This window comes from Aulonocara stuartgranti (genome assembly GCF_965226115.1).
Source record: "Aulonocara stuartgranti genome assembly, chromosome: 9".
In the NCBI taxonomy this organism is placed as follows: domain Eukaryota; kingdom Metazoa; phylum Chordata; class Actinopteri; order Cichliformes; family Cichlidae; genus Aulonocara; species Aulonocara stuartgranti.
The window spans coordinates 29,442,470-29,460,375 of NC_138960.1; the positions used below are offsets into that span (position 1 = coordinate 29,442,470).

General features: G+C 43.3%; 1 protein-coding gene across 5 annotated transcripts in view; it reads right to left on the minus strand.

Annotated features, from left to right (window-relative positions):
• Positions 1-17,906, minus strand: part of zfhx4 (zinc finger homeobox 4) — a 172,199-nt gene that overhangs the window by 24,624 nt on the left and 129,669 nt on the right. For all 5 annotated transcript variants that reach the window (XM_082547700.1, XM_082547699.1, XM_082547701.1 and 2 more), the window contains exon 6: positions 13,657-13,891. In XM_082547700.1, the coding sequence (XP_082403826.1) occupies positions 13,657-13,891 (235 nt within the window). The remainder of the gene's footprint in view (positions 1-13,656; positions 13,892-17,906) is intronic.

Genomic DNA, 17,906 nt, shown 5'->3' on the forward strand with positions numbered 1-17,906 from the left:
AAATGACTTTTTGTGTAAAAAATGCTTGTATCAGCAGCTCCAAATTTGCTTTGTTGTTGTCAATTACGACTTCCTGAGACTCTTCATTGTATTTTCTTTCGCTCAAATTGCTCGCTCTGCTGTCTTGCAGGCGACTAACAAAACACCTATTACCCTTTTGGAAAAAAAAAGAGGGGGGAGAAAAAAAAATCATATGAATAAACATAGCCAAGATTAAAGGCTTGCATGTCTTGCTTGCTGCGCAGACAGAAACTGTTGTTTCGTGTTAAGAAGGGTTTCATTTTCAGTGCTGTGGGCACTGGGTGGATGGGTTTGTGTGTGTCTGTGTGTGTGTGTGTGTGTGTGTGTGTGTGTGTGTGTGTGTGTGTGTGTGTGTGGAGGGTGGTGTTAATGATTCTTTAATGGCAAATACAAAAAGGGTTTTCACAGGACAAAAATATGACTTCAAAAGTTTCACTGGTGGATAAAAAAAAAGTTGCCCCAACACCTGGCCTTATACAATAGGCTAACACACCTACTGTACACCTCCACACGTGCACACACACACACACCTGCATCTTACACAACAGCCATATTGCATTTCGGCTTTTTGAATCACCTTAGGCTGAGTAGGTGAACTGAGGAGGCGGCACGGCATGCTTACTGAGGGATTTAAGAATAATTTGAAAAGAAGATTCCTCTCCTCTGTTTCATCTCCTCCCGTCTCTTCTCTATTCTCTGTTTCTTCCCGGTCTTTTATGATTCCTCGGGCCAATATTTATCTAGCCCCTGATTATAAACATCTGGCCAATAGGGCAGTCTGCGCAGCGGCAGCTGAGATGCGCACACATGCACGCACTTGGAGAGTCTCACACACATAGTGGAAATATCACACACACCTGCCAACATGAACCTGTCAGGTCCAGACCGGAGGACGGTGGGAGGGAGAAAAAGAGAGCGCAAGAGAGAGAACTAGGAGCTGAGGGTTAATGGCCTTCCCATCTCTGTGATAAGAATTCATTCTGTTCTATTACCAGCACTTATCTACAGAGCCTGCTGTCTTTCTCCTCTCCCTCAAACACACACACACACACGCACAAAACAAGGGTCCGAGATCGATAGATGAACCTAATGAAGAAAGCAGCTGTTTCTCGGCATACCTGCTCAACTCTATCAGCCCAACAAGATCTCCCTGTCTCATTCATCTGTCTAGCTATCCATCCATTTATCTATCTATCTGTCCATCTATTTTTCTATCTTTTCACACAGCTATCCGTCCATATACCTATCCCATCTGTTCCTGTGCGCCACCATTTACCCGTTATCTCTCCATCCATCACTACACTGGTAAACAAAGATACGAGCAGGATAGATATAGTTTTCAACTGACCAGACCGGTCCTTGTCATGTATTCAAGGTTCATTTATTTTCCGAGAACTAATACGAGGCCTGAAAACAGGGAATCTAATAAAATGGCTGCCATGGTTTAAGAGAATGGCTGCGTGTGTGTGTGTGTCTATGCTTAAAATAGGCCTGTGACGGGCAGTGGCCAAATGGATAATGCTTAAACAGATCTTTATCCTATTGGGCTACTGTCCCGTTTTTAGCTGCATAAAACCATCTGCTTTCAGAGCCACCAAAAAACAAGACTGTAATCCTGGATGAAAAACAAAGGGAAGATTTGAGTAGACAGAAAGGACAGATAAACGAAATGTTTAAAAATGTGTATTTTACACATATAAAGATGACAAAAAAAAACCTAACCGTGTTTCCAGTCACTTTATTAATTTCAAATGGTTTTCGGTAACTGTATTTGTTACCGATGCGGACTTCAGTCGAGCACCATGTAGCTTCCATTAGCGCTTAACCATTTTTATATGTGACACGTCTTTTGTCATAGAGGCATGCGCAGAACAAAAAATGTGTTCATCATCAGGGCCTCTAATGTGTTAAGGTCAGAGAGGATGGCAGAACTCATAAGAAGCAACAGAAGAAGGGAAAAAAATATCTTCAAGCCAAAATATTCATTAGGTTGCTCAGATTCGTCTCCAAAATGACTACATGGAACCTGTAACACATAGTCACACATGTTCACACGCAACACACACACACACATGCATAGACCTGGGCCTGGAGATGGTATTCGCAGACAGTTACAAATAAGGAGTGTTGGCTTTCCTCTGACTTTCTCAAAAACATGCAAAAAATGTCCATTTCATTACTGGCTAAACAATGTCATATGGGCCCCCACTGGCCCTAATAGAAGCAGACAAAGACAGAGCAGCACACATATGCTTCGAATAAATCAGATTACTGAAGGAGAGTGGGGAGAAAAAGAGCGAGAGAAAGAGGGAAAGAAAGAGAGACACCGCCAGACACTTAGAGGATTGATAATATTCCCTTTTCTTACTACTTCCACCCCTCCCTTCCTCCTCCTCCCTCCCCTCCTTCACTTTCTAAACTCCCCCAACCACCACCCCCCTCCCCCCAAGCAGGATCTGTTTTAGATTTGAGCCAGTACTAGAGCCATATCTCTACCTTATCTCTGCTAGCCGTCAGAAAACAGAAAGCACCATGTTTCCATGCATTAGACTCCCGGCCCCTGACACGCCACTTGAAAATCTCACAGCCCTTCAAAATGGCTGAGCAGGAAAATAAAACAGCAAAGATATCATTTAATCAAATGAAATGCAGGTTACTGGGGTGCATTGATATCATTTCTGGAGTGTGCTCTGATACAGTGTCATATCAAAGAAAATGTCAGCCGTGAAAATTATGGAAATGCGTTTTTGGCATCGTGACAACAAATGTCACCCAAAATCTCCCAAAATGAGATCACTGTTCGAGTGCTATAAAGTATCATTAGCTCTTCTTTTCTTTTTCTTTCTTTTTTTTTTTTGGGGGGGGGGGGGGGGGGGGGAATCCATCACAATTTAAGGGTCTGTGACATTTTCACCCCCTGACCACCTCTGGGTATCAAACCCCATCAAGACATCCTGTTGTGTTTTTGGCTCCAATTACGCCAAAACACTTCTCGAATGACTGTAAAGGGAAATATTGATTCCCCTTAAAATTGTAACAAAAACAGAAGGGAAAAAAAAATCACAGACAGGGTGTGGAATATATTAACAATATGAAGAAAAAGGAAAAATCAATATTCAAATGACTTCTTTTATTGATTTATAATTAAGTCTTAATTGCGGCAAAGGCTTGGACTTTCAAATTGCCTTGTGACAATAGCTGAGAAAGAAGATGGGGGAACATTATTGATACACGTTAACAGCAGTGGTCGCCCAGACATTGATTCTTCCATTTTGTGGTGCCTTTGGCATGCACGTGCAATCTAAATAGCCGTGCACACACATACACACGTGCATATATAGACACATATATACACCTCTTTGGATAAACGCAACCCCACACCTAAGTGAACTTACACAGCATAATTAACCTTCATCCGGGAAAAGTCAGGACTGTCTTATCTGCAAACTTGACTGTGTATATGTGTGTGTGTGTGTGTGTGTGTGTGTGTGTGTGTGTGTGTGTGTGTGTGTGTGTGTGTGTGTCAGGGGAGTGTGCGCTTCAGCGTGAGTGCGTATCTGTCGTAATTACACCATTAGGTGTGGAACTGATTGACTTCAGATGGGGTTGTTAGAGGTATTATTCTGGACAAAATAAGTGAGTGAAAAGAATGTGTGTGAGAAGTGTGCGCTTATTTAAGCTTATATACAGATTTTTAAATTAAGTATTTACCTGATCCAAACGCGCGTATGTGTGTGTGTGTGTGTGTGATCGCTTCATGTGCCTGAAGCCCATGTGGCCATGTAAAAGTGTGTTTATGCTCATATCTGTGTGTGTGCGCGCGCGTGTGTCCCCGCGGGCCTAATCAGGTATCAGATACCTTTTGTTTTGGGAGCTCATTGATGGATGAAATCTTTATCTGTGCTATTGATCAGGAGGGTGCAGGTCCTAAACTGTCTGTCTAGCTGCCTGCCTGCTCCAGCTCTAACAAGATTGCCAGGGCCGAGTATATCAGTTAACATTTAATCAATGGCAGCTTAAGACACTGGGGCTAAGGGAAAGAAGCCCACTGCTTCAGCCCCTGCCCCAAACCATTACTCTGGATTGAAGCTGAAAATACATGTGCATGTGTGTACGCGTGTATGTGTGTGTGTGTGTGGGTGCTCCAAATGATTACAAGGGATTGGGTATGGTTGATCACAGGTCTTCGGGGGACAGAGGTGTGTGTGTATACGCGTGTGTTTGTGCTGTGTGTTTACAGGCATGCGAGCGCTGGCTTGTCAATACATGTTAATATGTCAAAAACGCCGGAGGGCGCTGCTTGTGCCACTCAGAAGAAAATAAGAAACTGAATGAAGTGGCTGATGTATAAGAAAAATTTCCATTCAAATCAAGTGAAGGCTTTCAAATTGAACACTCCTGTGCAAAAACACACACACACGCACTACAGCAGAATGATATGACATATCAGGCAATGCATGATTTTTTTTTTTCTGCCTGGCTTGCAAAAAGCCCCCTGATGGTAAAATGCAAAAGAGGGGAGTCAGCAAAAAACAGAAATATGATCAGTTAGACTTTTTTTTTCCTTTGCTTTTTACATTTTTTTTACCATCAGCTCATCTTGCAGTAAATGAAACCCCATCAGATCTAAGAAGCAGATCCTTCGCCGCCTATCTTCAGCTTTTTCTTTCGTTTTCGCGTGCATGATATCGCCATCCATCAGATCTCATTTTGTGAGAATTAAACATGCACTTACAGTGTTTGCCTATGCACCGTATCCGGGTGTAAAGTCCAGAATAAGTACAACGATGCGTGTGTGTGTGTGTGTGTGTATGGGGGGAGTTTGCTTTGACGGGGGAAGCCCCCTCTCGTCCCTGTCTTTCGTCCAAAGCCTAGGAGATTCCCACCACCAAAAATCAATGTGTGTGAGAGCATATGTGCGCCTGTGTGTGTGTCAAGGTTTTGTAAGACAAATCTCTCCAGCATGCGCCGCTTTAGTGTTATTGAACCAGGCTTCGATCACTCGGCCACTGTGAATAATGCAAGGCAGGCTACTGCTCACTTACAGCACAGGATGCTCGTGCTGGTGTGTGTTGAGTGTGCGCGTGCGTGTGACAGGACGGTCCTTTTTCCTTCTTGCAAATGCAACAGGGCAGTTCTTCGACGTTCCTCCGCTTGGCCCTCTTAATCTCGTGTCAGATACAGGAACTCCCACATTGATACTGGTCTTTTTGAGTGTGTGTGTGTGTGCGCGCGAGTGCGTACGCTGGAGGCTTCTTCAGTAGACGGGAAGAGCTTAACTCGAGCAGACAGCTCAGGCCTGCACTTTGACACACCCTGACTCATTACATACAGCCCGCACACAGTGGAATATTGTCATTAAAAAAGACAATTAGATATGAAGTCAAGGGAGCATCACTTGCACACATGGAAGCGCAGCGCAGGAAATATAGGTGAACACACTCGCCTTCATATCCCCAGGTATACGAAGCAGAGATATTAATAATCATGATGTTGCAGAGTAATTAAAATGATTCCAAATGATGAGTGTGTGTCTGTGTGTTTTGAGTGTGTGCTTGTCTGTTAATTAAGCTGAATGATTTGATATGACGTAAACCGCACTGCTTTAATGGTGTCCTATACTTGATGTGGCTTGAGGGGACAACAGTTGATGGGGCTATAGGGAGAGACAGCATGAAACACACACGCACAACAGATACAGCTGCTCATTGGCCCTGCCTAAGAGGAGCATCCCTTTTTCGACATAATTATCTGTGTCATCACTTATGAGGCAATTAAACAAACATCAGTTCCTATTTCCTCTCCCTCTGTCTCTCCTCTCTTCTTATTCTGGATCTCCTCGCCCTGCCGCCATCTGTGCTCCTATCCCTGGTCCTCCAGTCTATATAGTTAATCCTCTCCTCCTCTCCTCTCCTCTCCTCTCCTCTCGCACATCGTCCTCCCCTCCTGTGTGACTCCAGACAAGGTTTCAATTTCAGCATGCTGATTGTCTCATTGCCGACTCTATGCATGTCTAACACTTACTGGCTCTCTAGGGATGGGCAATACACACCATAGAATGCCTATTACACTCCCACGCATTTCTGGGGAACGTGTGCCCATGTTTGTGTGTGTGTCTGTGCAAGGGGTGATGAGGGTGTAAAATGCCTATTACGCTGAGAGTCTGGTCTCTCTTACACTGGAGAGAATTCTCTGGCGCCTAAAGAGCAGAAAATTGCAACGCTCCTCTTCCTCACTCCCCATTAACCTGCTTTTGAAACAAAGGTCTGGCCAAGGTGTGTGTGTGTGTGTATGTGTGTATCCCTGCCCATTAGACTTATGCACCAAGGTGAAACACCTTTTGCATCTAACCAAGCAGAAACAAAAGCATTTTTTTTTATGTCTATAGCTTTTTAGATTTTCAGTTTTATTCAACTGCCTTGTACAGGCTACTTCTTATATACTATAATTTTACACAGTAGAGAAAAACTTCTCTTCAGCCTCCTCTTGTCTCTCTTCAATCACTTGCATTTTGTGAAATGTATATATTTTTTGCCCTTAAATGAACTTGTCACTCACTCCTTCCCTCCTTCTTTCGATCCTTTATAAAAGAAAAGGATGGCAAGAGGAGATGGCATCTCTTGAAGAGCCTCGAGATGACTAAAGCAGCGGGCATATTTGTCTAATTTGCACAAAGACATCCACATCAAAGCACAAATCAAGAACCATGCTCATTCAATGGATTTTTATCAGTCTATCCATTTCTTGTTCTTTTTTTTCCCCAGCACCCTCTTTTCTCTGTCACATTCCTCTTTCTCTCTCTATTTTCAGAATGTTATTAGGACATGATAAAAGCAAAAGGGATGTCATGACACAGGACCCCCTGTTAGCATTAGGAGGTGGGAGAGGAAACGAACGGGAGAGAGAAAGAAGGGGGGGGGGGGGGGGTGAGAGAAAAAAAGATGAAAGAGATTTGTCTGGAAATGATTGCTCACAAGGCATTGATTCTCTGCTTTAATCTCACACAGTGTGCTCAAATTTCCTATTAGGGAGATGAAGAAAAGAAGCAAGAGGGAGATGGGTCTTATTCACATAGGTAGGGAGGTGAAACTTGGCATGTCTCTCGGAGCTTCTTTGGGCAGACAGAACATACGTTTCCCTTTTTCTGAAAAAAATCAAAGTAATGTCCAGATTAGCCCCATTGTTATTTTATTTATTTGTTTCTTTTCTTTTAAATGTAACGCCTTGCTTTTGGACCATTAGTATGCTGTAGGTAAGCAGTTGAGACAAAAAAATACTGTTACTGCTACTGTAATGCTGCACAGTCGAATAGAAACACACACGACAAGCCACTGACAGCCGCTGTAAGTGCAAAGCTTCCTCCGGTTAGAGCAGATTAGCCTTAGCCAATTGGTAATCAATACCTGCTATCAATTCTATACCTCCCATTGATGGATGAGGGAAGAGAAACTGAGTGGAGAGTGTAGACGGACACAAGAAAAGAAAACTTTTTGCAGAAATGCTGCCCAGTAACTATATTTCTTAATGTTCCTATTTTTTTTGCATGTGGCTGTGAGCGTGTGTGCGTACAGGCTGCCTTCAGTGTCCATTTGTGAATTGTATCATCGCTGTCTGAGATTAGTGGCTGCTTGGACCAGTGAGCGTATTGCCTGGTTACCGTGGCTCCGGCTCCACACAACCCTCCTCCCATCACTGGATTGTTTGTCTTAATGCTGTGTGACATGGGCCATTGTTTTGTCCATCTGTGGTTAAGAGTCAATGGACAGGGGGTGTATGAAGGGATTGGGGAGGGAAAAGAATAGACGTGAGGGAGAAGAAAATAAAGAAGAACAGGGGTGAAGAGGGTGGGTGCGGGTGGGGGGTGGAAAAGGAAAAGAAAAACAAGATGGGGAGAACAGCTAAGTGGTGAAAAAAAAATATGGGAAGACAAAGGTCAAAAGAACCTGAGAGTAAGGGGAAAACTTGCAGTAAACCTGTGATTTCAATATGGTCCTTGGACTTTGCATTCACCACTTCCCTTTCCAGGAGTCTTCCAGAGGCTTTCAGGTCCATATGGAGTGGGGGGCCTTAAGCTCTTTGTGATATCATTGACGTGAAAGACGTTCTGGCCCTGTGACGCCAGTCCCCTCTTCAAAGGGTTAAGTCATATTTAGTATGCGTCCTCAGAGCCCCACGGCTTTGTATTGTAAATAAGACTAATGTGGCATTGGTCAGGTATGCTAATTCAGATAATCAGCGCAATTTCTGCAAATTATAACTGTCAGTGTGTTGGGCACAGAACCTTGGCGGAAAACATGAGGGAACAATTTAGACGGGGTAATACCCCTACACCAAAGAGCTGCTCAACTCAAAGAAAAACAATCGGCTGAGCCCATACCGCCCCAACACACCATTGCAAAAATAGTTTATGGTGAACGAGGCACTTTTTTTTCTGAGGCACAAGTCGGGCTCCTGCCCATTTTTTTTTTGTGTGCACACACACAGAGACCACAAAGTAATTATAATTTGCTTGGATGGAATTATTCAAAAAATGACCACATCTTTTACTCCCTCAGCCATAGAGAATATGGTTTTGGGAAATTTGGGGTAAATTGCTACTTGCCGAAAATATAATAATATACATATATGAATGTGTCTTATTTTGATTTGACAAATGATTTAAAATGCAGAGTATTGTCTCCAACTAATTGCACGGCAATAAAAAGCTACATGCTTTACAAAAATCCTCTTGGGCAAAATCACATCGCTCTCATCAGAATAGTCCCCCCCTGTATTTGTATTCGTGTTGGACACATAAAATAACATTCCAGGTTTTTATTATGCGAGGAATGAATCCCATCTGACTGAAATCTGTGGACTTTACCTTTTACAGTATGTAAGTAACTTCCTGTGTCACGGTAAATGAAGAAGAAAAGGTCAAAAATAAATGACTGCATTTAATCATCTGGATGTGAGCAAATCGATATGCATTATAACTGGTCGGCTTAAACTATCCAGAGCAGTTCTAAATGTACATATCTAATAGATGAATGCTTAAAGCTGTTCCTAATAAAGGGCTGAAGTGTCCTTTCATGAGCTAGTTATCTGGTTTCACCCTCTCCATTCTACAACTTAAAAGAGAAAATGGCGACCGCTATGCTAACTCTAGTGGTTTTGCTAGATCTGGGTGTGTGTTGCATCCTTTCTCTCAGTCCTCTGGCCATCCATGAATGTTTATGTAATGGCCACAAATTACTGAGACAAACCCTGAAAATAGACTTCTGTCTGAGGAGAGACCTTTCCGAAAAAAGACAACCACTGGAATGGCGAAACCATCCCCACCACCCGAAGGAAAAAAAGAAAAAAAAACGAGGCATAAGATGAATAAGTGAAACTGAGGGAGGAGGTAAAACCTAATACCTCAAAAGTTTCTTCAATGTCATCACATCGAAATGCTGTTTGGGATGCTCTTTCCCACATTGAAAATGGGATGATTTCTTTTTTCTTCTCTGTGTTTTTTGGTTCCTCGACTTAGCTCAGACACAATTCGACGGAGTGCATTTTACAACAAGGAATGTCTGTGCGTTCGGAAACAGGCAGGATGGCACACTTTCCCACTGGCCGTGCTTCCACCACCTCCTCCTGCTGGAAACACGCACACAAACACGCATCTATATCCACACTCAGCCACATATATATGTGGATAATAAGAGTCCATTAGGCTCAGGTTTTAGCCTACAGCTGCTATGTAAATGGTTAGCACTGCTACACTAATTTAACTAGGACCAAAAATGTCCTAGAGCCTTATCACTCAGAGAAAACAAAGGGCTCTGGACACACTCGCACGTGCACCCACACGCACATGATAAAAGTGTTGCTGGTCTAAGTCAGAAGAGATCTTTTGTTTAAAACAGGGATTCAGACAAAGAGGGTCTTCTCCCTCCCTCTTTAATGCATGTCGGGTGACGGTGGTTGGGGTCGGGAGAGAGGAGGGGGTTTACGGAGTGATGGAGATGTGCGGGTGGTGGGGTTGGTGTTGGAGGGATGGATGACAGGCTGGATTCTCAGACATAATTACCTCCATAAGATCCCATCTCCCTTTCCTTTTTGAGAGGGACAGAGGGAACAAGGAAAGGAGAAAAAAAAAAAGACAGAAAGTGAAGTATGCAGAAAAGGCCTCATGTTTCTGCTTGGTCTGGCTTATGAGGAGCTTTACACATGATGGAGCACAGGGCTAATGGGCGAGGAAACACATAGAAAAACACACCCATGCTTGCACGCACGCACACACACACGCCTCCTGAAAATGCTCTTTGTAGTTAAACAAATGCTCAAATGGTCGAGAGATTCAGAGCTGGCAAAAAAGGGAAAAAAATCGCTGTAACAACTAAGCTTCAGAGGTTGTTAATTTCTCAAAAAGTCCAGCTAAACAAATTGTTCAAATTATCAAACCGATGATGGAATACCCATGACTCGCAATCTGTCATATTTTTCTTTTTTAGCTGTTTTACTAAACAGCTCCATTCAGGACGTAACTTCATTACAGAGCGCAGAGAAGTACAAAAAATATCGAATTTTTCTAATAACTTTTGGACGACCCTCAAAGCAAAATGGCCTCTAAGTCCTCCGTGTTGAGAGGCAATTCATTTATGCCCGCTCTTCTGATGCAAACTGGCATTTTTTATAAACTCAATTTTCTTGATCATTTCTAATTGCACACAGAGAGGGACGGTTTATCTCAGAAATGTGGACACAGTGGGCTTTTTGTCTCTGAAGGACGCAGTTGAGAGGTTGCGGTGAAAAGTTCCTGCTGTTTAGGCCGGGAGTGCTAACTGCTGCACATGCAAGGGTGCAAGCGGGCAAGCGAGCACAGAGTTCACTCGCTTCACAACGGTATTTACCAAAGGTAAAGGCGTGAGTTGGCTGGGCCCAGGTTACGAGAATTAAACACTCAAGAGGACAACAGAGACCGACAAGTTCTCAGAAAAACGCAAAGACACACAAATGCACACATACATCGGCAAACCTATGCATTTACAAGCTCACAAGTACTGCATGTACACTCCTGTCTTTGTTCAAAACACCTATATTCTTGCGGTGTGTCTCTCTAGTACCGTATCCTTAATTAGGCCATAAAATCAGCATCAAAATTGTTTAATGAAAGCCATTCACATGTACATAAAGTCCCAAGCATTAGAACTCTTATTCCCAAATGAGCCTATAATTATGTGGCTTGGTGCCAACTCCCAGGCTTTAAGAGAAAGATACCGGTCAGCACTTAAATTAATCTTTTTCATACCAGTCTCTAATGAACAGAAAGTGCTCGAGTCAGGAGTTGTAGCCCAGAAAACTAACAGCACACGAATACACAAACAGAGGGTCCTTAAACTGAACGTTGGATGAAAATGTTACCTACTATAAAGCATTTTCCATTGCTGAAAAAAAAACCCATTCGCATCATATATCACTGCGGGAGCAATCGCCTCTCTCGTAAGGCGGGCTAGCGTGTGATGCTAACAGGAACTATTTTGTAATCGGTTAAAAAAAAAAAATCCTAAAAATAAACAACAAATACAACAACACGGATTTTATTAGCAAACTACAGAACAAGAACACAAGCCCAATTTATTCCACTGACTCTCAGTGTTTGATCTCTACTTGACATGGTTGTAACTTTGCTCACTGCGTACACCTGCCAAATACTTATGGGCTACAAGGAAGTAGCCTTTGAAACATTTACCACGTACCATGTGAAAGAATACCGTTGTTCAGAAGAAAGTTATATAGAGTGGGCAAAAGAAGGGCATCCAGAAAAGTGGCTTAGCATTTTGGACGGTGCCAGCGTCCGCTTAAGGTTTTACGCTATCTTCCTCATGGAAATTCACCATGTGCCATCTCAAAGCCAAGGTATAAAATGAGGGTCCAAGCAACAAATTTAGTGCGTTTTAAGAGTGGAACATTGGAAATTTGGTGCAGCGGCCAAATATTGCTTTTGACAGGTTTAAAACCTGCTTGGGCGCATTGGTTTGAGATTTAAAAAGGGAAGGGGAGGAGGACAAAAAAGAAGAAAAAAAACAGTAAAAGGCCTGGAGAAAAAAATGGACAGGAGCTGGAGGAATAAGCAGGACAAAGAAGGAGAGAAAGAAAGAGAGGAGGGAGGGGGGCAAAAAAGAGGAGATGAGAAAGAAGGGGGGGGGGGGGGGGGGGGTTGGTGGCTATGTTAAAATGTAAGGTAATGATTTATCTAAGCATGCTTTTCTGCTGCACCCCAAATCTCACCGAAACTTTGATCCATGTGTAATTAAAACCAAACATTCACCAGCAGCAGTCTCCACTCCAGGACAGGGAGCTCGTCTCCTGTTAATGTGTGTGTGTGTGTGTGTGTGTGTGTGTGTGTGTGTGCGCTAGGACTCACATATGTTTCTAAGCGCTGGGCCCCCATCTGTTTTGGGAGTATATGTACAGTATAAACAGGACACTTTGGGGAGCGCAGATTCATGGTGGAATATACATGAGCTGACACACACACACACACACCTAAACACACACACACAGACAGATGTATGGGCTAATGCTATGCTGGAATGCTCTTCAAAATGTGTTACCCCCCCCCCCCCCCCTTACTTTCCCCATTCCCCCCTGCACTACCACCACACCCCACTCCACCCGCTCCTGCAGGTCAAGCAAAGCAAAAACAAGTTAAGCGCTCATTTTCTCCCGGCAGCATTAACATAGGGATGACTAAATAATGGACCCTGACTCTCTGTCTTCTGGTTTAAATTACAACGCAGCCCCCTCCCCTTACACCCTGCAACCCCTTACCCACCATCCAACCCCCCACTCAAAGAAAAACGATTAATCTTTTTTTTTTCTTTCTTTCTTTTTTTTGTCTCTCTGAATGTTTTACAGTTCTGTTACACTTATTAGCTGCTGGCAGGACGGAGACTCTTAAATGAAAGCCAAATTGCTTTGGTCATGAGAAAGGAAATGAAAGCTCACTCCAGGGAGAGACTGTGCAGCCATAGCATACATGTGTGTGAGTAACGTATGTGTGTACAGGCCTTTCACTATGAGATCCTCCCAAGGTGAAATTTCATAAGCTGACTTGCCTGCTTGGGATGTCCCTGTGCACGGGACACTGTGTGTGTGTATGTCTATGTGTGTGTGTGTGCATGTTTCAGATATAAGAGCAGCAGCCTAATAGGAACAGTATGCTCATTTTGGAGAGATTAGGAGGAATGGACGGGCCTGTATCGAGAGACGTGATCTGGATATGAAGGCCAAAGGAAGGAGGGAATGAAGTACGGAGTGAGAGAGATTTGACAGAAGAAAGAGAGAGTGATGCAAGGGAGGGAAGAGATAGGAAGAGTCTAAGGAGTAAAGATTGAGGAATATGACTTCAAACAAAGAAAACTGACCACTTCAGCTAATATCAAGGTTTTAAAATCTAAAAAAAGAAGAACAACAAAAATAAAAATAAAAGTGGAAGCCAATAGAAAATGTTAAAGTCAGGCCATGTGTGCACTCCACCAGAAAAAAATAAAAGATGTGACAAAAAGTTAATCCCCAAAGTATTAACTGAAATAGCCTTAAAACTAACAAATATTCTTAAGTATCACAGTTAAAGCAAACAAAGTAGGTTGAAAAAGCACAGACCTTGGCTGCTGGGGCACTCCTTGACATGGAACAGCTCATGAAGGCTCAGCCCATCCTCATCTCCTCCCAGGCCTTGCTGGTGCAGCTGGAGTTTCCTCAGTCCTTCGTTCTGCTGGTGGCGAGCTGAGCGGGCGTGCTGCACCAGGTTGAGGCGGGCCTTGGTGGAGTAGTCGCACAGCGTGCAGTAGTAGACACATGACTCCGGGCTATACGAACTGTCCAGCTTCTGCAAATGCTGTGGAACAGACAAGTAGAGAGTCTGAAGGTTAGATGCATTCACCTTTTAGGGACAGTTCAAAAATTTCAAAGCAGGAGCAACTTCATTGTTTTTTTTTCCAGATATCTTTGTAACATTTTAAACTTGGCCAGAAAATCCTTCCTTCTATTATCCTTCCAGTTGAATTCCAAAAATTCAAACACCCAGAAATCCCACTTGCCTGGTTCTAAAAAAGCCACAAAAAAAAGTCAATAGTCAGCATTTCAGTCAGACCCATTATTGGCTACAGTGGTATTATAGATATTTCTGAAAGAAAAATACTAGAGAGCAAGATTCCTGACTAATGGCTCTTTTATATAAGTCTACTGCACAAGTAAAGATCTTCAAGAAGTACATATTTAAAAAAGGTATAGGCATAAAGGCAAGATATAAAAGGGACAGACAAACATGAAACTACCAAACAGAAATAGATATAACTTCTAAGCAGCTGAGCTTAGTTTAAAGACTAACATTTCCAATTAACTGGATATTGTCTAAGTAATGCAAAGACAGAAGGCCCCCCCCCACAAAAAGTCAGACAAGGTGTTGAGTTCAAAACACCGTTTTTGTCTTTAACATGCACATTGTCCAGCTCTCCATATTGTTAGCAGCTGCAGGGGTTTCTCATTCAATGTGTGCTGTCAGTTGCAAGCCCCTAATTTCCACTTGCCTCTTTAATGGCATTGCAGCCATGCAAAGCTACCCCCTACCTCTTGCCCTGCCCTTGGTGCATGTAGGTGCACAAACACCCACACACATGTACACACACACACACAGGCATGCACGCACAGCCCCCATCCCACCTTGCCCTACTCCCATACACCCAGTCAAGCCAAGCATATCAAGTGTGCTTCTGTTGTTGCTGCCGGGCTAATGAACAATGCACAAAAACAAAAGACCAGGCCAAGCTTTTATTATCTGATCCTCTGTGAAGGGGAGAAGAGAGAGAGAGAGGGAGAGAAAGAGAGCAACAAAGAGAGAGAGAGAGGGGAAAAGATAGCATGGCAGAGACACAGGGGTGGCTCGCAAAGGTTAGTTTATACTTTGTTAAGATTTATTCATACAGCCATGTGAGAAAGAGGTGCAGGGTTCTGTGCATGAATTAATGCAGATAATGACAAGTGTGCATGTGCTAGCCCTACTGAGTCTCTCACCTCTTCCTATAGGAAGACGTTTCATTCTGGAAGCAAATGAAAAGTTAGCCAGGTAATATTTCCTCCAGAGTATAGTTGCATCAAGCTATATGGAGCAGGAAGAGAGAGAGACTGGAAAAATGAATGTGTGTGTGTGTGTGTGTGTGTGTGTGTGTGTGTGTGTGTGTGTGTGTGTGTGTGTGTGTGGTGGGAGGAGTGGGTCGCAGGTGTATGAGTTCTAACCACCCCCCCTCCTCCTTTGACAAACAGGGATTAGCAACATAGCTACAGCCACTAACACATCTTTTCTCTCTGTCTCTCCCTCTTTCTTTCTTTTGTAGGAAATCTTGCGAGGTTTTTCTCACGAGACGGTGGGACGTCCCCTCGCAGTCAGAGGCCCTTTCAGAAGTCTTAAGTTTTAATTAAGTCGGAGTTGTCAGAAGAAAGCTCCCCTAGTCCAGAGCTCAGGGCCATTAATTACAGCTATCTTTGTTTCTCTGTGAAAGGAGGCCTCCCTCGCTCTTTCTCTCTCTCTCTCTCTCTCTTTCTCTTTGCTTCTTTTCTTTCTTCCCCTCCCTACCTCGCAGGAAAACTGGGCTGTCGAGCCTCACTGTGGAAACACACTTGTGCTACGGAAGCAAGCACGCATATATCACATGCATAAACAAGAAAGTGTGACGTCATGGCTTTTCTTTCAATATGAACTTTTCAGCGTTTCTTTATAAACACTGGCATTAAACAGGAGGTGCTCAAAGTACCTTCTGTTGAAAACGACCTCTCAAAGCAATGCCATATGCTATACAGCATATGTAAAAGCCCGTGTAGTTGCACACATTCTGACTGTCATTCATCCTCTGATCAATTAGGACAACCACAATATCAAAACAGGATTAGCTTGGAACTGGTTCTTTCTGAGCTTAACCGTATCTGGACATTTAAACACACTTTTATTTTAACGTCATTCTGATAGGAATGGGGCCCAGCTACAGTTGAATGAAGCTGAAAGCGGGGCTCTTAGAGCTGAATAGAAAACTGGTAATCAAACAAAGCCTTTCTTTCCTCTTGTGACAACCTCGAGAAGTACGTTAAGAACAGCCCCATATGAAGACCATGCTAGAATTGGAAAGTGTGTGAGCACACATGGCCATAACAGTTAAGAGTCTTATCAAGAGAGGCAGAGTTTCAGAAAATACTTGATGGCTTAAACTGGTTCCTAATGGCAGTAGGAGAATTGTAGCGCTTGTGGCCTCAAACACCACACATCCTTTACTGCTGTAAGTTACATCGTAATGTTTTTAGGATGTGAGGCTTCAGCTGAGAGAAGCTGAATGATATACTTTAGGGTTGAATTGGGATGCCAGATAGGTTTAGACCTAATATTAATTCTTCCCCCATCAGCACATTCCAGAGGGTTTGTTTAAGACCTAAACTAGAGGGCTGTCTGTCGCTCTCTGGCACTCCGCAGGCCTGAAATGCAGGCGGTCTGGTGATCACAGGCCAGAACATCCATGATTTATGAACTTTTAAAGGAGCACTTTGACTCCTGCCAGGCGTGGGCTGTGTAATGCATATTCAAACACACAAACACACTGTTCCTGCTCCTGGGTTTGTGCCCCTGTGTGTCTACTTGCAATGTGCATGTAATTTATGCTGCTGCTGATCTGTATGTGTGTATACGCACATTCGTATCATATCGAGCGTCTTTGCGCAGAATGGCAAAAAGAGCCATCCTTGTCAATATGGCACCTCTCCAGCCTGCCTGGTGGTTAATTGTTGGGGATTAGTGTTTGGCAAACAACCAAATAAGCCAACACTCCCTGTGGGCCAATCAAAATCAGCTACACAGCACTCCCTGGGTGGATCTAAACAGGGCAGAGACATCTCTAGATGGCAAAGGGGGTACATGCACACACATAAAACCCCTTTCAGTCATCGAATATGCCACATTGCTGGCTTTATCAATATGTTATTGTCAATTGTCAGTATCAATTCTAATAGTGTGACTAGCGGAGAGAACATTTAGTAGTCTCCACTCAAGCTTGATTTAGACTTCTGCGGGAAATCTACGTCCTAACTTGCGTAGTGACCGGAAATTCCTTTAAAAATTTCTTTAATTTACCGCAAATTTACTGCAAACGTCCACGTCACTACTGCCTGACGTGTAGTTACATTTATAGTAAAGCTCACATATGAGAGCAACAGTGGCTCTCTCAGTATTTTTTTCTCTGGTGTTGCAGCAAGTGATCGTTACCGTGGACCCAAAAAGGGCTCAGACAGAAAGCGAGAGACAGAGAGATCCCTCTTCTAGTCAGGGAATTGCAAAAATATATCATTGTGGCAAACTGAAAATAGAAATGCGTGTGAGGTAACATTTAAATATGTGCATGTTACTGTTGTGTTGCAATATGTAGATATATATGTGAATGTTACCAGGTTTAAGCGAGTGAAGACCGAAAGCGACCAGGGTGCTCACTCAGACATTAGCCGACACATTAAAACACAAGGAGTGCTTGTCTGACACACACACACACATCACAATGTAAATTACAATACTCAGGACTTCCCATTCGGCTGTCAGAAACACAAGACAGTCAATGCTGTCAGTGACTTACACACACACACACACACAGATGCAAAAACACCCTGGGACTTGTTTTTGGGAGAGGGGAGGAGAGTCAGTCTGACAGGTAAAGGAAGCTCCCTGGTGTAGCAGTTTGCTGCTGCTGCTGTGTGTGTGTGTGTGACTGAGGACGACAGAGGACTGCATTCATTATGCAGAATGAGATGTTTACAAAACACCTTTCTCACACACAAGTAAACACGAGAACACACACATCTTCCCCTCGGCTCGCTGCCTGGGT